Source organism: Pelmatolapia mariae, linkage group LG3_W (assembly GCF_036321145.2).
Source record: "Pelmatolapia mariae isolate MD_Pm_ZW linkage group LG3_W, Pm_UMD_F_2, whole genome shotgun sequence".
Lineage (NCBI taxonomy): Eukaryota > Metazoa > Chordata > Actinopteri > Cichliformes > Cichlidae > Pelmatolapia > Pelmatolapia mariae.
In genome coordinates, this window is record NC_086229.1 from 12,902,921 (window position 1) to 12,924,451 (window position 21,531).

The 21,531-nt window shown below is 45.4% G+C and overlaps 2 protein-coding genes across 2 annotated transcripts in view; one reads left to right on the forward strand and one right to left on the reverse strand.

Moving 5' to 3' along the window:
* Window positions 1-2,114, reverse strand: part of LOC135932483 (NACHT, LRR and PYD domains-containing protein 9-like) — a 46,906-nt gene extending 44,792 nt beyond the window's left edge. Inside the window, exons 1-3 of the mRNA XM_065469965.1 lie at window positions 2,041-2,114; window positions 1,037-1,884; window positions 90-817 (exon numbers count right to left, since the gene is read on the reverse strand). Of these exons, the coding sequence (XP_065326037.1) occupies window positions 90-817; window positions 1,037-1,884; window positions 2,041-2,077 (1,613 nt within the window). The 5' untranslated portion in view covers window positions 2,078-2,114. The remainder of the gene's footprint in view (window positions 1-89; window positions 818-1,036; window positions 1,885-2,040) is intronic.
* The window catches only part of LOC134620609 (uncharacterized), an 823,316-nt gene that overhangs the window by 597,240 nt on the left and 204,545 nt on the right, over window positions 1-21,531 (forward strand). The gene's annotated exons all lie outside the window — the stretch shown is intronic.

Consider the following 21,531-nt stretch of genomic DNA (forward strand, 5'->3'; position numbering starts at 1 on the left):
AAAATTCATGCAAAGACAGAAAGCCTGGTGGAATGAATTACTGACACAGTTGGATGTTAAAGTAAAGACATGAGTACAAATGTACTCACAGAGCTTTGTTGGAGGCTTTGACCACTGGCAGCAGCTTCAGAAGAGCCTCCTCTGAAGCAGAGTATTTCTTCAGGTCAAACACATCGAGATCTTTTTCTGATGACAGTAAGATGAAGACCAGAGCTGACCACTGAACAGGAGACAGTTTATCTGTGGAGAGACGCCCTGATCTCAGGGACTGTTGGATCTCCTCCACTAGAGAACGATCATTCAGTTCATTCAGACAGTGGAACAGATTGATGCTTTTCTCTGCAGACAGATTGTCACTGAGCTTCTCCTTGATGTACTGGACTGTTTCCCGATTGGTCTGTGAGCTGCTTCCTGTCTGTGTCAGCAGACCTCGTAGGAGAGTCTGATTGGTCTGCAGTGAAAGACCCAGGAGGAAGCGGAGGAACAAGTCCAAGTGTCCATTTGGACTTTGTAAGGCCTTGTTCACAGCACTCTGGTGGAGAGACTGTTTTTTTCTAAAAAAGCTAGACCACTGGGAGGTTGTTTGTTGTTGTTCCAGCAGATTGAGTCCAGAGGCGATGAAGATCAGATGGACATGAAGAGCAGCCAGAAACTCCTGAACACTCAAATGGATGAAGCAGAACACCTTGTCCTGGTACAGTCCTCTCTCCTCTTTAAAGATCTGTGTGAACACTCCTGAGTACACGGAGGCTACTCTGATATCGATGCCACACTCTGTCAGGTCTGATTCATAGAAGATCAGGTTTCCTTTCTGCAGCTGATCAAAAGCCAGTTTTCCCAGAGACTCCATCATCTTCCTGCTCTCTGGACTCCAGTGTGGATCTGTCTCAGCTCCTCCATCATACTTGACCTTCTTCACTTTGGCCTGAACCACCAGGAAGTGGATGTACATCTCAGTCAGGGTCTTGGGCAGCTGTCCTCCCTCTCTGGTTTCCAGCACATCCTCCAGAACTGTAGCAGTGATCCAGCAGAAGACTGGGATGTGGCACATGATGTGGAGGCTTCGTGATGTCTTGATGTGGGAGATGATCCTGCTGGCCTGCTGCTCATCTCCGAATCTCTTCTTGAAGTACTCCTCCTTCTGTGGGTCAGAGAACCCTCTGACCTCTGTCACCATGCCAACACAGCCAGGACGGATCTGATTGGCTGCTGCAGGTCGTGTGGTTATCCAGAGGTGAACAGAGGGAAGCAGTTTCCCCCTGATGAGGTTTATCAGCAGCACATCCACTGAGGTGGACTTTCTAGGGTCAGTCAGGATTGTAGTTTTGTGGAAGTCCAGAGGAAGTCGACACTCATCCAGACCATCAAAGATGAACACAACCTGGAAGTCTTCAAAGCTGCAGATTCCTGCTTCTTTGGTTTCAGTAAAGAAGTGATGAACAAGCTCCACCAAGCTGAACTTTTCCTCTTTCAGCACATTCAGCTCTCTGAAAGTGAATGGAAATATGAACTGGATGTCCTGGTTGGCTTTGTCTTCAGCCCAGTCCAGGGTGTATTTCTGTGTTAAGACTGTTTTCCCAATGCCAGCCACTCCCTTTGTCAGCACTGTTCTGATTGGTTCATCTCCTCCAGGTGAGGCTTTAAAGATGTCTTCTTGTCTGATGGTTGTTTCTGGTCTGACTGGTTTCCTGGATGCTGTTTCAATCTGTCTGACCTCATGTTCATCATTGACCTCTGCAGTCCCTCCCTCTGTGATGTAGAGCTCTGTGTAGATCTGATTCAGAAGGGTTGGGTTTCCTGCTTTAGCGATCCCCTCAAACACACACTGGAACTTCCTCTTCAGAGCAAATTTAAGGTTACGATGACAAACAGCAGCAAGATGTTCTGAATGAGAAGAAATATGTAGAACATCATTTGAAAGTGAAAACAAACCCTTAATTCCAAAAAGAATGTATCTTTAAAACATGTCGCTCCATCTCTTAAGACATTAGTAAATGTTCATTTATCCAAAAGTTTAAATCTTTAGATAAATCCTCTTACTGCTCTGCAGACGGTCAGCCAGCTCCTCCTGCTTCATTCTCCTCAGGAAGTTCACTGTGATCTTCACAAATGCCTTTCTGCTGCTGCTCCTCTGTTCATCATCCTCCATCTGACTCTGTAAGCATTCTGGGTAATCTGGACTCAGAACCTTCTGGATCTTCTTCAGCTCATTCTTCACAAAAGTGATGATGTTGTCCTCCAGCAGCTGGAACAGAATACTTTATGAATGAGCCAATCAGACTGAAATCATGGAGCCAAACATCAGATCCGTGTTGGACACACTGACAATCCACTGGTCTACAAAGAGCAGCATGGAGATGACTGTGAACAGAATAGATGTAAAAGTAGTTGTTGTACATGTACAGACCATAAATATGGAGTCCAGCTGTGTTTGATGCTGCTGGGCAGAGTGACCACTGGGAACCTCTGAGCTCTGCTGGTCCACTCTGTGGAGGAACCATGAAGAATTAGTTCAAGCACAGGATAAAGGTCCAGTAGTTTCTGCTCAAATGTCCGGAAGTTATTTCACTGAAGAGTTCATCCATCCAAGCACAGGTGTGTATACTGAATTACACAACACAGGTACGGTGGCTCATGACAGACACAATGGTGCACAATGATCATTTATTTACATATATGAATAATTATCCTCAGTGTGTGCGTTAGTGTTGGACTGTGAGCTGTGTGCTGTTCCTGCTCTTCACTCTTTCTAGCAGCTTCTGTCCTGTAAAGGTTTGTCATCTGCAGTGAATGTACAACAACAGCAGGAGATGTTTCTGGAGTTTAAACACTCATAGGTCCGACGTTGGGACTGACCTCAAACAACATGTTGTCATGGTGATAGTCTACACATTCATTGGCTCACAGTCAGTGTAGTTATGTTTGTGCAGAGTAAGAAGATGCTTCAGATAGATGTTCTCACACGCACAGCAGTAAAACATCCACCTGGGTGGACAGAAGGACGCTTGAGGCCTCCAAACATTTACATGGAAAAGCTTCAAATGTCTGTTTGTGTCAACAGTTCAGTGAGCAGAAGATGAACTGATCTTCAGAAGGCACAACGTCTCCTCTATCTATAAGATACTAATGTGAAACTTCTACAAAATCTGTAGCAACTATAAAAAATTGTGTAACTGCTGATCAATCCTACATAACTAAGTAAATCTGAGGTCAGTCCTTCACACAGAGCAGCTTCAGCTCTGGGTGTTGGTGGATTTTCAGTTCAGGCACTTTTACAATGTTTCTGCTGGATTAGGATCCAGAGTTTGAGTTTGTTTGCTGCTTCTAAAACACATTATTATTATTATTATTATTGTTATTATTATTATTATTATTATTATTCGACCGTCCTTTGGAAGAACGACTTGTTTGCTTTGTGTCACAGTTTGACTTTCTCCTGAGACTCAGTCATGCTACAAGAGGAGCAGCACGATGAGGATTTAGAGTTGAGTTAAAAACACTGAATAAAATATGAGGTCTGTGACAGTTATTAGACATGATCATGGAGAAGTACATTTTCTCCAAGATCATGTTTCTGTTGCTCTTACAGCCTTCTGATCATTTAACACTGATCTGGTAACATTATTCAACCAAGGCTGAGCCTTAGGTTTTAGACTCCTGGTTGTGAGAGGACCAGTAGGATCAAGGATTTCCAAACATTTTGATCTAAACAGAAAGTAAGTCGTAGTTTGCCTGAGTGGATGGATCAATCAAAAAGTAAGGGATGATTAAAGTTTTTATAAAAACAAACAAAATGATCAGCTATATCTGAGGTGGTCAAATATTACAGGTATGTGATCAGAAAAATTAATGTTGCAGATTTCAGTGTCACACAGAGTCAGGCCACCAGACAGCCCCAGATCCAGAGTATGTCCACTTTCATGTGTTGGGCCTTTAACTGACTGAACAAGATTTACAGATCTATAAGATTTACAGAGTCATCAGTCAGCGATGTATTTAAGCAGCAAACATGATTATTGAAGGACCCGTGAATTAAACACTGCCATATCCTGGCATAATTGTATTTTGGTGGTCGGTACACCAGTGCACACAGCACTGGAGTGGACAGCGGGATTTCAAAGAGCTGAGTTAGGGTTAGGGTTAAGCTGGTGTGAACATCAGCTGTTAGGTGCCGACAGTTGAAAGTGCTGTGAAAGCCAGACACTGAAAGTCGAAGCCACAGGTACGATCCAGGTGAACGACTCCTGCGATCTCCAGGAAATGAACAACCTGAGTTCAGAAGAACCTGGGATTAGTCATTGGTGATGCAGCCATGAAGTTATTGAATTTTACCAACACACCGCCCCATTTCCCCTTAGTGAAGGCAGAGGTGGAGGAACGCTGGTACAATCTCTAGCACAGGTGGTATATTTGATTATTCCTGACATCCAGTCAGGATTGCTCTTCAACAGTGGCTGAAATATTTAGGATTCATAAACCAGAAGAGTAGAACAAACAATGTGACCATGAACAGAACAGCTAACAGCTGACAGCAGCCACACACAGGTGCCATGTTGACACAACCCTATGACAGACAGCCTGGAGCTGAGCCAGCATGAACACCACTGTGGTTCAGTGTTGTCCTGATGGAGTAACAGCAGCCAGTATGATCCAGGCTTTAGCTGCTGGGTCTCTGTGTGACCTCTCAGACTGTTTAACAGATCAGACACAAAGAGAATCAGAGCAGCTCTTTAAAGACAAACATGAACCCACTCAGGTCACACTTTCCCCACAGATATGAGCATCAAGGTCCTCAAACAGCAAATGACCAAGTCTAACATTTTGATCTTTTCTCTTTCATTGTTTTCTTTTTAATGAATCTTTGTAACAATCTGAGGATGTTTCAGGTCAGATTTATCCAGGAAACACAAACATGTAAAGGAGTCATCACAGCTCTCTGACCTCGTTGGTCCAGGTTCACCACTGAAGAATGGAGGTTGACCTTTGGACCGGTCACTCCTCACAGATGGACAGCTGGACCCTGCAGACTGTGACCTCTGACCTCTGCAGACAAAAACATGATTGAAGCAGCTGTGATCACACAGACTGCAGATGATGCAGCTGTTTCCTGTCAGTAACATCCTCTTAGATTAGAGTTCAGCTTTTTACAGGAAAACTGGACAAAACTGTTTGTTTTTTTTAGAAATTCATTTTCATTTCCTCTCAGCTCACAAATACAGTCAGAAAACCAACCAGAATCAACACTAATTATAAAGTCAGTGCAGAACTATTTCTCAGTGAGTTCAGTTCTCTCACCTCGTTGGTCCAGGTTCAGCACTGAAGTGTGGAGGAAGATTTTTGGACCGTTCACTGGTCACAGACAGATAGCTGGATCCTGCAGACTCTGCTCTGTCCTTCTCTTCCTCCATCATCATCTTCAGGCAGTCTGAGAGGTAAACCACAAACACTCAGTCAGTTCACATTAACAGGAGTAACTGAGTCTGACTGTTGGCAGGTTTAAGTGTCTGTGTTTTGGCCAAAGTTATAATTGTTAGATTCTGATTTCCTTTCCTGATCCTTCTTATGGATTTTCTGTGTAAATCATGAAATCTATCAAATACTGTCCAAGAGAATGATGGCACATCAGTGCAGAGGCTGCAGAACCTGCCTCTGAAGCCTCTGGTTTAAATTAGCTAAAAGAAATAATCCAGCTATAGTTGTCAGTATTTCCACTGCTGCACAGCAAATAACTTTATTATAAAATAAATAATAAGAAATACACTTTATTTTTCAAACACAAGCTTCACACAACTTGTACATTCACACAAGCACTTTTTTCCATGTTGTTTCTAAGTGCTTCCTGTTGAACATTTACACACATTCACACTCTGATGGATGCATCAGAGAGCAACATGGGGTTAGCATCTCACCCAAGGATATCATGCAGACGGAAGCAGACTGGCATTGAACCACCAACCTCCTGGTTAGTAGATGACCTGCTCGACCACTCCTGTCCTGCTTTAAAAAATTTTTAAAACCCCATCCAAACCGGGTTGATTGGCATCAGGTGTGCAGGTAAACTCAAATATCCATTCAGCTGCTCGGTGCTTCAGAAGGAAAATGTCAGCTTGTGACTTAAATCACAGGAAACTCACAGGTTAGAGTCCAGCCAGAGGGCTGCTGTTGTTTATTTGTAAAGTCTTTAATCTAAACTTACACACATTAATAATTATGTGGACACGTCTGGAACATGTAAATTAATCTAACCCAGCAAACATGAAGCCAGGTAACGTCCAGAGTTCATACTCTAACTGCTAGCTGCTCTGCTAGCTAACTCATGTTAAAAGTCAGAGTACAGAAATGACGTGATGCTGCTGGGAGTGACATCACAAACTAGCTGCATTTAGTTACTCAGCATATATTTAATCTTTATTATCCTCTCCTGTCACCTCTGTTTACTTCTGACAGCAAGAACATTTAGCCAACAGTTTATTAACGTTGGTAAATTATGAACAGGCATCAGCACGGTCACCTATACTGTCCTTTAGTGCTGCAGCAGCAGGAACACCAGTTAATCTGAAATCTCTTTTTATCTCTGAAACACAGTGACAGCATACATTCTTCTTCTTCCTTCATGTTTAACGGCAGCTTGCATCCAAAGATGTTGGACTACTGCCATGTACTGGCTTTTACTCTTACTTACTCTTACTCTTACTTTTACTGGAGCGATCAGCGATCAAGAGTTGGCAGTTCGTCTTGTAATCGGTTCGAGCCCTGGCTTGAACCGATTACAAGACGAACTGCCAACGGCTGTGGCTACAATGTAGCTTGCCATTACCAGTGTGTGTGAATGGGTGAATGACTGAAGGTAGTGTAAAGCGCTTTGGGGTCCTTAGGGACTAAGGAAAGTGCTATACAAATACAGGCCATTTATCATTTTACTTCACTTCCAAATCCTTAGATCCTCTTGATGAGACCAGTATTCCTCAAAAAACCAAAAACAACCCCTTTCCCTTCACCATGACTTCACTGATTAACCACTTTTCTAGACGTCATTTCCATTCCACCACTCATTTCAACCCTCATAACCCTCCTGTGACTTGCATACTTCCTACAATTAAGAAGCACATGTTCAACCATCTCCATAGCATTACACCAATCACAGAACTCAGTCAGATGTCTCCCCATCCTAAAACGAATACCATTCAGAAAGCAATGACCTGTTCGTATTCTGCTTATAACCTCCTCCTTTCTATTTAATCCATTACTTTTCTTAACTTCTATCGTGTTTTGTACAAATACAAGTACAAATACAAATGTCTTCCTTTTGTTTCATTACCCCACGCCATTTGCCAGAAGTTCTTTCTTTCTGTCCAAACTATACTTTTCCCTTCAGATTTTAACAGTGGTATCTGTACATCTATATCTACTTTTTTAACAGCTGCTTTAGCCAACCTATCTGCTCTTTTATTCCCCATAATACCTACATGAGCTGGAGTCCACATTATCACTATATGTTTATTTTGTTCAAACAATCTATGACGAGCAAAAAGGACATCATACAAAACTTGCTGATGGGTACTTGTGTTTCCTTTTTCAATACTTAATAATGATGACAATGAATCACTACATATTAGTACTTTTGAAATTCCGCTGCCTTCTACCCATTCTAAAGCCAACAGTATGGCATATAACTCAACTGCATATGCACTCAGAAAATATTATGTTCTTTTTGTAATCTATATACTTAACTCCAGTACTACTACTGCTGCACTAGATGCTTCAGTTTTGGGATCTTTTGACCCATCTGTATACACCTGTAAAAAGTCATTGTATTTGCTCTCCAATCTCTTGTAAAATTCTTTTTTTTTTTTTTTCTTTTTGCCTGTCCCGTTTGGATCTTTTGCCATCAGAATTATTGTCTAAAGGCGAAGAAAGATGCCCAACGGATTTACTTTACCAAATTGACCATCCCAGCCTTGCCGTAATGGTCCATTTGATTCACCTTTTATTGTTTATTTTATTTTCACTTGCTGAATACGGGACAGACTTGACTGGGGGAAAGAAAGAGGGAAAGAAAAACAGCTGAGAAGAGGGATGGGGGAAAAGGGCAAAAAACAAAAACCAACAGAATAAGCAGACAAAAAAAAAAATACATATATCGATCACCTGGATCACCTGTTGAGAAAGAAAAAAAGAAAACAAGCAGAAGAAAACAAGAGTAATAGAATAAACAACATCACAATGATATATGGGAATATAACGGGAAATATTAAACATTATTGTGCAGCACGTAATATCGACAGCGCACAGTGTGCTTTGAGGTTGGAGCCAAAAAGGGTGTAGTTTGTGTATGTGAGCACCTGCGTGTACACCTGTGAGCATGGACGCGCTTGTTTTTTTAAAAGGTTCCTTCATGTAATGATCTGCTAGAGGGTGTGGGGGGCCACTGCCCCGTCCTCCAGGGCATGAAGCAGGTATGGAGGAGATCAAGACTCCAGACATCCAGAGGCCCCCAGAACACAAGAGACCAGGGAAGACCAACAGAGGGGCAGCCGCGCCACTATCCCAGAAAACGCTGAGGAGAGTCCCAGATGAGGAGTCACTCAGCAGCCGCGGAGCATTAAATTACAATTAAAATTGAGAGGTGGGCAACGACGCCAGGTGTGAGGTGTACACCCTGATGGTAATTCGGATTCCGTGTAGCGTGCCCACCCTGTTGTAAAATTCTTGACAAAAATCTGTGGTAAATTTCCTCTTTTTAGTACCCGTTAATGATCTGTCTACTTTAATGTATTTCTATGTCCATATGGGTCGTAAAGGCCACAACACTGTCTAACTGAAGTCTTTGTCATACACTTTTAAAGCTCGCGCTCTATCATCCCCAATCCACCCAAAACTATTTTTAAAATCCTTTCCTCTTTCCCAACAAGTCTCTAACACTTTCTTAACAGGATGGTTTTCGTCATGACCTTTCAAATTTAGCCAATAATTAACCAACAGCTGTTGCCTTCTAATATACAGTGGCATTACATCCAGCTTCTTCAAGGAAGTTTTAGCCGCTGATCCATATACCCAATGTTCCTTTTAAGCTGTCCACGTGCACAATTGTGCACTGCTGGCACGGTCTCTGCACAGAAAAAAATCTACGTTGCGCACAAAAAAAACAAAAGTCCAACCTGAATTGAAATTAAAGTAAATATGTTAACGATTCGTTATGCGATTACGTTATGCGATTCACATTCGTATATACGCAACTAATCAACGTCGTTGAATTTAAATTGTGTTGATAGGCCACGGAAAACCAGACTTATGATAAAAATATATGCAATGTTTGGTTTTCTTCCTGAATACTATCATTGTTTATATTTACTTCAGGAAGAAACGGTAAAAATGGCGTTTTATAAGGAAAACGCTCGAAAACACTCCGCCTGTGAGCAAAGACAACACCAAAAAAACTCCACCCTTTCCTATTGGTCCAATCAAAAAATGATATGGCAACATGGCATTTGTTTAGGAAGGGCGAAGTTTTAGGAGTGACGGCGGTGTTTTGAGATGTGAGAAATTTGAGACATTTAGCTCAAATCTTGTGTAGTTAGTGTGTAGTGTAGTCAATAGTTTTGTTGTGTGTGTCAGAACAATGAGGCGACTGCTGAGTGTTACAGGTGTTACAGGAGTGATACATCTCCTGTTGTCATGCCTGCAGGCATCAGGCTGTTGTTCTCCGTTATCTCATAGTGGACAGAAATTATTTTTTGGAGTGGCACAAATAATTTGTGTGGCATCAAATTCGATGCAGAACAGCTGATTGTTCTGTAAATAGTTTGAAATGTTTATTTAAAAAAAAAACGCCTTGCCTGCATTTTAGGTAAACAGCTGCAAAAACGTTGTTGTTTGCATAACAGTTACTTTTTTGAAGAAGTAACTATATAATTAATTGCCCAACATTAGTCATTATATACTGTATTTTGCAGACAGAGAGTTACAGGACTCTCTCCCAGACCACAGACTCTAGCTGAGAGTGGCCACTGAGCAGGCAATGAACTGCTCCCATAATTATCTGCCACACAGACAGATGACAGATGACACACAGCCCCAGAGCGAACAGTCACACAGTCCGAAAATGGAAAAGAGTCCTCACTCACCACAGCCGGCGAATTAGAAGTCCGGAGGTTTATTTAAAAAAAAAATAAAAAAGTTGTGTTTTCAAAATTGGAGTTCAAGTTATTTTTACTTCCAATAGTGTTAACATACTACACAGGTCATGAACAAGATTTTTTTTTAATTTTCATTGTAAGCGGGCTAAAGCAGTTAATTAAAAGTAGTCTAACAGAAATTTAAATGCTGTAATTTGATTATTTTAATAAACCATGTAACTTGGATGCTGCCGTGACCACAGTGCACACGTCTAATGTTGCTCACTGTGGTCCAAGGGATCGCTCAGGGAGTTTGTGTGTTCGCTCAGACACATGAAAAATTAGAGGGAACATTGTTTGTAACCTTCACTAAAGCTGTTTCTAACTTTCTAACTCTAACTTCAAACGCTGAAACACGTCCCCAGAGGCAACTAAATTGGCCCGGATGAGGGGGCCGGCGGCCCAGGTAAAGCAGGGTAGCGAAAAGAATGACAGAGCATCAATCAAATGTCTGTGAGCAACATAGACTAGCAGTCCGTGAGCACAAAGGAAATCGGCGCCCAAGATAGGCACCGAGCTGACAGGAACAACAAAGTTCTACTGGAATTCTCGACCGTGGAAGCTAACAGTCACTAACCTTTCTCCATAAGTCACGATAGGAGGCCCGTTAGCCGCCATCAGCTGTGGTTCATGGCCTGCCACTAAACGGTCCGCAGTGGTGGGCGGGATGAGGCTCTTCTCAGAGCCATAATCCACCAGAAAACAATGCCTGGAGCGCGAGTTTTCAATGAAGAACTGCCTTTCCATATCGCCATCAACCGCAGCTGCTACGTTGCGCTGACTGCCGGAAAAAAAGCACCATGACAGGCAGTGATGCGCTCTGGTGCCAAAACGCAGATGGTAGAAACAAGGGCTTTTCCCGCGGTGTCGCCGTGTAGCGATTCCTTCAATCAGCACCAGCTCATCCGCTCCGGGGAAGGCAGGTAGGGGTGCTGTCGGTGGGTCCGCTGCCAGGGCGTGCACTCAAGATATGCAGGAAACCAGCGGGATGCGATCCGCTTCCTCTACCAGGGAGCGGTACTCCTTCACCACAAGAAACGGAGAGTTGGCGAGGCCGGTCCTCATGGTGAGAGGCAGCTGTCTGAGAAAGAGATGGGTGAAAAGGAATCCCCCTTCATCCGAATCGTTCAAGGACAACATGTTCTCCATGAGTTCAATAGCCGTGCCTCCGCCCAGGCCGCAAAGGGAGAGAAGTTTCTCGGCTCGCTCCGCACCGGAGAGGGTGTATCGCCGCAGTAGAAGGTCCTTAAGAACGGCATATTTCCTGTGCACGGGCGGGTCCCAGAGGAGGGCCATTGCATGGCTGATGGTGGTGGTGTTTGCGTGAGTCCGGCTTCCTCCCATAGACCAAAGACTTAGTGGGTGGATAGGTTAATTGGAAACTCTAAATTGCCTGTAATAGTGAATGTGAGTGTGAATGGTTGTCCGTGTCTATGTGTTAGCCTTGTGACACGGTATACCCTGAACAGATCGCCATAAGAAAGCTCCCCCCAGGGTTGCTGGGGGTGCTGGGATAGGCTCCAGCACCCCCAGCAACCCTAAAAAGTATAAGTGGAAGAGGACGGATGGATGAATTTATTTGATTGTTTCTGTACAAAGCAAAACTATGTTCCTATTCTAATATGTTTTTTCTCAAGCATTTTATGTAGTGTTAATAGTTGTGATGTGTTTTCTCAACAAACAAAGCCCACAATCTCAAAGATTTGGTATTTACCTGTTTGCAGGAGACCAAATCATACGTCTTTATTCGCTTACTTACTTCTTTGCTTCATGTTAGAATAAAATGTTTTTACATGTTTCACTTCCTGTTTACTGAGGTGAATTTTCTCTAGTTTAGAAACCGAAGGCTTGTTTTTAAGAGACAGTTTAAATGGGATTGAGGGAATGACGTGTTTGCACTGCAGTTTATATCCAACAACATCAAGCAGTTAAATCAAAGAGTTCATGTTACTCCTCTCCGTGAATTGCTACCTTATCATGGTGGAGGGGTTTGTGTGTCCCAGGGATCCCAGGGGCTATGTTGTCTGGGGGCTTTTGCCCCCTGGTAGGGTCTCCCATGGCAAATTGGTCCTGGGTGAGGGACCAGACAAAGAGCGATTCAGAAGACCCTTATGAAGAGAACATCAAGGGAACAGTTTAAAAACAGTTTACCTCAGTACAATATCTACATTTTAAAAGTTGTTTGTGCAAAATTGTTCATTTTTTCTGTTTCACAATAAAATATAGATGTGAAGAAACGATCTATATCTGCTATAATATCTAATAATATAATAGCTAAGACCACCAGGTACCGGAACAGCTTCTTCCCCACAGCTTCTTCCCCACAGCTGTCAGACTCCTGAACTCTGCCTCCTGGCATCTGACCCACGTTAAACTCATGGACTGAACATTCACACACCCACAACCACTAGCACTTTACCACTACTGTATAGTTCTGTGTAAATAATCATTCTGTACATACGATAATTTTTAATCCCACAACTGTTTATAACTTACATAGTTCACATTCTGTATAACTGCATATCTCAGATTTCTGTATAGTTTTTATTTCATATTTATATCCTGTTCATAGCCTGTACATAGCTTGTACTCACTACAGCCTGTACATACTTATAGAATATTCATAACATACTTCACACCGTGTACATTATAACATACCATAATAGACCCATTTCTGTAATATACTTACACATCTCTATTATTGCTAATTTATATTGTAATATATCTATATCACGACTAAAGCACTTCTGGATGGATGCAAACTGCATTTCGTTGCCCTGTACCTGTGACATGTGCAATGACAATAAAGTTGAATTCTATTCTATTCTATTCTAATATTGGGGTTTATCCCGGTGGATGAGAGGGTTTGTTCCCTGCGCCTCATGGTCGGGGAACGGGTCCTGACTGTCATCTGCGCTTATGCGCCGAGTGGCAGTTCAGAGTACCCAGCCTTCTTAGAGTCCCTGGTGGGGGTGCTGGAAGGTGCCCCACCTGGAGACTCTGTTGTCCTGCTGGGAGACTTCAATGCTCATGTGGGTAATGACAGCGAGACCTGGAGGGGCGTGATTGGGAGGAATGGCCTCCCTGATCTGAACCCGAGCGGTGTTTTGTTATTGGACTTCTGTGCAAATCACAGTTTGGCTATAACGAACACCCTGTTCGAACATAAGAGTGTCCATAAGTGCACGTGGCACCAGGACGCTCTAGGCCGCAGGTCGATGATCGATTTTGTAATCGTATCACCAGAACTGTGACCATATGTTCTGGACACTCGGGTAAAGAGAGGGGCTGAGCTGTCAACTGGTCACCACCTGGTGGTGAGTTGGATCAGGTGGCGGGGGAGGACGCTGTACAGACCCGGTACACCTAAACGCGTAGTGAAGGTGTGCTGGGAACGTCTAGCAGTGGCCCCAGTCTGCGAGATCTTCAACACACACCTCCGGCAGAGCTTCAACAGCATTCCGAGGGAGACTGGGGACATTGAGTCCGAATGGACCTGTCATGATCCTGGGTCCTTTTGACCCAGCGTTTTGTGTTTTCACTAGTGTGATTTTGGTTCTGTTGTTCCTCCTGTTTAGTGTTATTCTGTTCTGCCCATTTATGTGTCCGCGTTTCCTACAACAACAACAACAACAACAACAACAATCTTTATTTATAGAGCACATTTAAAAACCAACGGTATGCCAAAGTGCTTAACATAATACAAGGAAATAACACAAGTATAATCAGGGCCATAAAAATGTAAAAATGTAAAATTATGTTCACAGGAAAATGCCACCAATACACAGTGGCGATATGACATACACAGCGCAAATAAAAGCATAATAGGAAAATTAATATAATAAATCTATGCAAACAAGGCCAGCATTAACCGGTAGAAAAAGCAAGATTAAACAAATACGTTTTAAGCCGTGATTAAAAAGATTGAATAGAATCAGACGCCCGGATGCCAATAGGAAGGTTGTTCCACAACTCTGGTGCAGCCAGGGCAAACGCTCGGTCACCTCTAGACTTCAGCCGAGATCTAGGCTGCACCAACAGTAACTGTGAAGATGATCTTAGAGCCCTAGCAGGTACATATGAGTTAAGGAGTTCCTTAAGATAGCTCGGTGCTGTGTTATTAGTGATTTTAAAAGTAATCAGCAGAATTTTAAATTGGATGCGGTATTTCACAGGCAGCCAGTGCAAATCAGCTAGGACGGGAGTGATGTGGGCAAACTTCCCTAGTTTTGGTTAGAATGCGTGCTGCAGCATTTTGGACTGTCTGTAATCTATGAAGGAGGGCAGAGTGGAGACCAAAATAGAGTGAATTGCAGTAATCCAGCCTAGAAGTTAGAAAGGCTTGGATGAGCTTTTCCTGGTCTTTATGCGGGATATACTGCCTGGCCTTAGAAATAAGGCCGAGTTGGTAAAAACTGGATCTAACAACAGCAGACACTTGTTTATAAAGTTTAAACGAGCTGTCAAGTAACACGCCCAAATTCCTAGCAGTGGCAGAAAAGGAACTAGTGAGAAAACCAAAAGCATCATGAAGTTGGGCACGAAGAATGTTACTGCCAAAGACCACAATTTCAGTTTTCTTATCATTAAGGATAAGAGTATTTGCCAGGAGCCATTGCTTGACCTCGCACATGCACTCTTGAAAACAATTCAAGGACAAAGCTAGGTCATCATTTAACTCAAAGTAGATCTGAATGTCATCAGCATAACAATGAAAACCGGGGTCCGTGAGCAGTGTGGACTACTATTGTAGTTATTATTATTATTATTGTGGTTATTATAATTATGCTTGTGTCTGCTGTCCTGTGTTCCGTGTTTGTGTACTATCAGGTGTTTATAGGTGTGTGCATGTGTGTGAGGGTGCGGTCTTGGCAGGCCCTTTTAGGCCTGGTGGGTGTGGCCCTGCCAGCTGACCGGTCACACCCAGGAATCCACACACACCTGGTGCCGATCAAGCCTCGTCAGAGGAGCTTCAAAACAGTGTGGCTGAGAGCTCCTCGACGCTGGATCGTTGAGTGACTTCCCGTCAGTCTTAAGTTTATGTGCAAGGTTAGTGCTAGTCTGCCGTTAGGTTTTGTACTCACGGCTGCCTTTTGTATGCGTGTTTCCCCAGGAGGAATTGTGGTGACCAGGAGGCAGCACACGGACAGTACACAGGGAACGGAGACAGAGCACGAAGCACGGGATAAGGGAGAAGACACGGAACGGGAGTTGGGATCGCACGGGGGATTTATTGTTGGTTGGATTTTCACCACTGTAAATAAAAGCACTGCCTTCATCATCAAGTCCTGCATTTTGGGTCCTCATTCCTCACATCCCCACGGTCTGCCTGCCAGACCGTGACAGAACGATCCAGCCTCATGGACCCAGCGGACTCAATGGAGAGTTTTAGGAGAAAGGTGAGAAAGTTAATCGTCTGTGTGACCTGTGGCTGGAAGCGCACGAGGTGAGTTTACGTCGCGCTGTTGAGAAGTGGCTGAAAGAGACGCTGTCTTGCTTTCCTTGGGTATGGGATACGCTCTACCCGATCGTCGCGGACTTCCTAGTTAACACGCTCCACCTCGACTCTCCTACTCAGGCTGCTTTTGTGCCCGACCAGCTGGTGGACCCGCAGCCTGAGACGCCGGCCCCGGCATCGTTAAAGAAACGACGCTCGCGCCGCCGGCGCTCATCACCGCAGCTGGATTCACGGACTTCACAACAGCCGGCTGTGGTGAGTTGTAAGGACAATTTTGCACTTTCCACTCCTTCTGTTTGTTTACTTAGGAACTGTGAGACCGCTAAGCCTGTTACTCAGGCAGCCATCCAGTCTATAGCTGAGCGGTCTGCGGTTCAATCATCTACCCTACCTACAGCAGCCTCCACTCCACTACCCGCTCCAGCAGCTCTGAATGCAGCTGGGAGTAAAACGAACTCAATCAGCGTGTTAAAGCCTTTCCCTGTGACGGTGGAAATAGAAGGGGAAGAAGGAAAGAAGAGGGTAAAAGAGATTGAGGAGATAGAGAATGTTGCTAAAGATTGTTTCTCGCTGCCTTTACCCAAACTGACTGCCGGCACTGCACAGCCCAAGCCACAGCATCCCGGCCCGGCCATGCGCCCTGTGCAGCTGCCATTAGTACCGCCTCTGCCCGAGGTCTCCACACCACCCTCCGCCTCACTGTTTGCTGCTGCCACCCTACTGACTTCACCACCAGCTCAGTTAGCTGCCCAGCCAGAAGCTCCATTAGCTGCCCAGCCAGAAGCTCCGTTAGCTGCCCAGCCAGAAGCTCCGTTAGCTGCCCAGCCAGAAGCTCCATTAGCTGCCCAGCCAGTAGCTCCGTTAGCTGCCCAGCCAGTTGCTCCGTTAGCCGATCAGCAGCCACCTGCAGCTCAGTTAGTCGCTCAAGAACCTGCTCAACTACCTCAACAAACATCCCTACACTCAGTAGCTCTGTCTTTAGTACCGTCACCTGACCAGCACGTAGCTCAGCCAGCCGCCCAGCACGTAGCTGAGCCAGCCGCCCAGCACGTAGCTCAGCCTGCTGGACATACAGAGGAGCCCACTCTGCCAAGTGAGGACTGTTTACCTGGGCTGGAACAGACTGATTGCCCCGCACAGCCCCAGCTGCAGCATCACGAGCTGGCTGTGAGCCCTGTGCTGTCTCAATCAGCTTCACCTTTGCCAGAGGTCTCGATACCTTCTGGTCATGCATCTGTCTCTGCTGAAGGGTCAGAGGGGCCGCTTCAGCTATCAACTGTTTCACCCTTCACATCAACTACTCTGTCATCCATTCCACCATCCACGTCACCTACTCTGCCACCGCATCTGCCACCTGTTGCTGCCGTGTTGCCGTCGTCACTGCCTGTTGAGGAGCTTGGCGAGCGGGAGGAGCCCGAGCCGCAGGAGGAGAGAGCGCCGCCTGATCAGGAGCTCGGCGAGCCGCAGCAGGGGAGAGCGCCGCCTGATCAGGAGCTCGGCGAGCCGCAGCAGGGGAGAGCGCCGCCTGATCAGGAGCTCGGCGAGCCGCAGCAGGGGGGAGCGCCGCCTGATCAGGAGCGCGACAAGCCGGAGGAGCCCGCACCGCCATCTGAGGGCGATCTCGGTGAGCCGGAGGGACCGCCGCGTCCACGTCCAGCAGCCCGGCCGCCACGTCCAGCAGCCCGGCCGCCGCGTCCACGTCCAGCAGCCCGGCCGCCACGCCATCGTCACCGGACCGGTGGCCATCCGCCAGAGTTACTTCGCCGCCGCTGCCGGACCCATAGCCGCCCACCGGAGGAGCAGCGCCGCCACCCCCGGACCCGGGGAAAGCCGCCGGAACGGTTTTTCCGCTGCTGCTGGACCCATGGCCGCCCACCGGAACTGCAGCGCTGCCACCATAGGACTCGAGGTAGGCCGCCTGAACTCCTTGGTAGTAGTTGCAGGTCACCTGAACTGTGTTTCTGCTGCTGTCGAACCCGAAACAGGATGCCTGACTGTACTCACCTGCATTGCCGGCCATCGGGTCGGCCGCCAGAACTGTTTTGCTCCCGCAATGGTAACTTGGGGGGTTATTGAACTGTTTTGTGCCTCCGCTGGAGTCGCGGTTGAGCCTCTGGGACTTTGAGAGAGACAGTTTGGTCATTTCTAGCCCTCTGTCCTGTTGCCCCCCGCCGCCCGCCCTGGGGTGGTTGTGTTGTGGCTTTTTTTTTCTTTTGGGTCGTCGGGAGCCGACCCTTAGACCCCCCTCTAAGGGTCGGCTCCCGACGACCCAAAAGAACTGTCACGGACCCAGCTCCAGGGATTCGGGGTCCGTGAGCAGTGTGGACTACTATTGTAGTTATTATTATTATTATTGTGGTTATTATTATTATGCTTGTGTCTGCTGTCCTGTGTTCCGTGTTTGTGTACTATCAGGTGTTTATAGGTGTGTGCATGTGTGTGAGGGTGCGGTCTTGGCAGGCACTTTTAGGCCTGGTGGGTGTGGCCCTGCCAGCTGACCGGTCACACCCAGGAATCCACACACACCTGGTGCCGATCAAGCCTCGTCAGAGGAGCTTCAAAACAGTGTGGCTGAATGCTCCTCGACCCTGGATCATTGAGTGACTTCCCGTCAGTCTTAAGTTTATGTGCAAGGTTAGTGCTAGTCTGCCGTTAGGTTTTGTACTCACGGCTGCCTTTTGTATGCGTGTTTCCCCAGGAGGAATTGTGGTGACCAGGAGGCAGCACACGGACAGTACACAGGGAACGGAGACAGAGCACGAAGCACGGGATAAGGGAGAAGACACGGAACGGGAGTTGGGATCGCACGGGGGATTTATTGTTGGTTGGATTTTCACCACTGTAAATAAACGCACTGCCTTCATCATCAAGTCCTGCATTTTGGGTCCTCATTCCTCACATCCCCACGGTCTGCCTGCCAGACCGTGACAGCAGCGCTGTCTCGGTGCTATGATGTGGTTTGAAGGCCGATTGGAATTTATCATTAATGTTATTCTCATCCAGGTACGCCTGAAGTTGAAGCAAAACTATCTTCTCAAGAATTTTGGCCAGGAACGGAATCTTCGATATCGGCCTATAGTTCACATAATCATTATAATCGAGGTTCCTTTTTTTAAGAACAGGTTGAATTATAGCATGTTTAAAGGCTGATGGTACGCAGCCGGAGAGCAAGGAAGAGTTCAATAGCGACAATATACTAGGTCCAATTGCCCTGAAGCAGTCCTTAACTATACGAGATGGGAGAACATCATATACGGGATTAGTATTGTTCAGTTGTTCAACTAGATGCTTAAGAGTAGGGAGTGAAACGGGTTCAAACTGATGGAAAGTAGACAAACAGTCAGGGATAAACGCAGGGCCTGTCATTAAAGGAAGAGCGGATTTAAGAGATGAAACTTTATCTAAAAAATGATTTAAAAATTGTTCACAAAGAACCGGGGAGCACGGCAGCGGCATATTAGGGCAGGGGTTGACCACAGAGTTAAAAATTTTAAATAAAATTCGAGGATTGTGACCGTTGGCTAAAATAATTTTTGAAAGGAAAGCTGCTTTAGCCATTTTGGCAGCAGTTTGAAACTTCAAGCGGCTGACACGTAGGATATCGTAAGGTGCCTGGAGTTTATCTTTCCTCCACCTCCTCTCATCACGCCGACACACATGTCGCAGGGCGCGAACAGAGTCGCTTAACCAACATTGTGAATAAGTTCTGGGGCGCTTCATTTTAATAGGTGCAACAATGTCGAGGATGGAGGAACATGTAGTTAACAGGGTGTTGGCAAAATTCTCAACCATATGAGGGGTAAAACAATCTAACGTAGTAAATGCAGAATTCAGAAAAGAAGCAGAAAAATTCACCACAGTATCAGCATTAACTGTACACATAGGGCAAAGAAGGGCCTCAAGGTGCAATTCGGTATTACCTAGATCAACATCAAAAATGACCGGGGAGTGGTCAGAGAAACCAGCATTTCTAATGTCCTTGATGCAAATGTCCATGCCATATGAAAAGACCAAATCAAGGGTATGGCCTTTAACATGGGTTGGTTCATTCACCCACTGAGTAAGATTAAAAGAGTCAGTCAATGCAAGAAAATCTTTGACCAATTGGTCATTCATACAGCAGACATGTATATTAAAATCACCAGTAATAATAACACAGGCATATTTAAAAAGAATGGATCCCAAAAAATCAGCAAATTCAGAAATAAACATCTTGTGGTATTTAGGCGGACTATAGACCACAACACACAGAGTAGTCCGAGAGCCAGTCAGCTCCAATAACTGAGCTTCAAAGCTAGGGTAGATGGGGGAGGATAGCAGCCAAGCTTCATGTTTGTTTTTAAAAACCGAGGCTAAGCCGCCACCTCTGCCAGTGAGCCTTGGTGAGCTAAAAAAAAAAAAGCACAGTCAGGAGGGAGAAGCTCAGAGAAGGGGATGAACTCACCCGGAGAAGTCCACGTCTCCGTCAGAAATAGAACGTCCAGTCCCATGGTGAGGAAAAAGTCGTTTAAAAGAAAAGCCTTATTCGACAGAGACCTGACGTTAAATAAAGTCATCCGAGTCCGAGGAGCTAGGTCATCAGCGGTGGCACATCGCAGGATGCTGAGGTTGTTATGTTGGACACCACGACCGAGCGACGTTATCCAGGACCGAACAGGGAGGCAAGCCACTGGGAGGGCAGGGTAGGTTTGAAGACCAGCAGGGCAGATCCAACGATGACTCAACAGTTTAGCCACAGGGCAGCTCCTGGGATAGTGGATGAAGCGTGAAAATTCACGGCTTGCCGAAGGATAGTCCGTAGTCATGGCTTTTAAGCCTTGAAGCGGACGCGAACGCCACTCCTTTTACCCCGTTTCCTGAAGCGTTTCCTGCGCAGAGTGGGAAAAGGTAAGTAGGTCGCACTGGTGAGGGAATCAGGCATTAAGGGGATTGCATCGCCCAAGGTCCCACAAAGGTCCGGTCGTTGGGAATAAGAAAATCGAAGATTCAGGAGCGTGTGTCTGTCATAAGTAATTAGCGTACAGTCACCTAGTGAACATAAAACCAAGGATAAAACAACAAGGAGTGCTACGCCAAGGCGCAGTCGAAGACGGCCTGCCATGCACACCGGCGCCATCTTGCTTCTACCTTCTACCTTCCTAGTCTGTGTCTTTGCGTTTATGTGTTTCCTGTTTTATTAAACGTTAGATCTTCAGCTGAGAAAACATTTTTAATTAATGATTTAATCACTGAGCACAGCCTTGATTTTATGTTTTTAACTGAAACTTGGTTGGACCAAAGTGACAGTGGAGCTGTTCTCATCGAGTCGACCCCTCCTAACTACAGTTTTATCAGTGAGGCCAGGGTGAGCAGGAGAGGAGGAGGGGTTGCTGTCTTATTTAATGAATCATTTCAATGTAAGCAGCTATCTCCTGGAAGTTTTCAGTCTTTTGAATATGTGGCTTTACAGCTAAAGGCCCCATCCAAAGTTATGTTTCTTAATGTTTACAGGCCTCCCAAATACTGCACTTTTTAATGACCTCAGTGAACTGCTGTCTGTGATCTGTGTTGATTTCGACTGTGTAATTATTGATGGGGATTTTAACATCCATGTGGACAACCCTCAGGACAAAGGGACTAAAGACCTGAGTAACACTCTGGGCAACTTTGGGCTGACTCAGCATGTAACAGAGGCCACACATAATAGAGGACACACTCTTGACCTACTGATCTCCAAGGGCCTGAGCATTTCAAAGGTTACTGTATCTGATGTGGGCCTGTCTGATCATTACTGTGTTTTCTTTGAAAGTAAAATCTCAGCCCACACAAATATATCAACAGCAGTGATCACAAAACGGTGTATAACTGAACACAGTAGTGAGATCTTTAACCAGGTCTTCCCATTAACACCTGACCTGT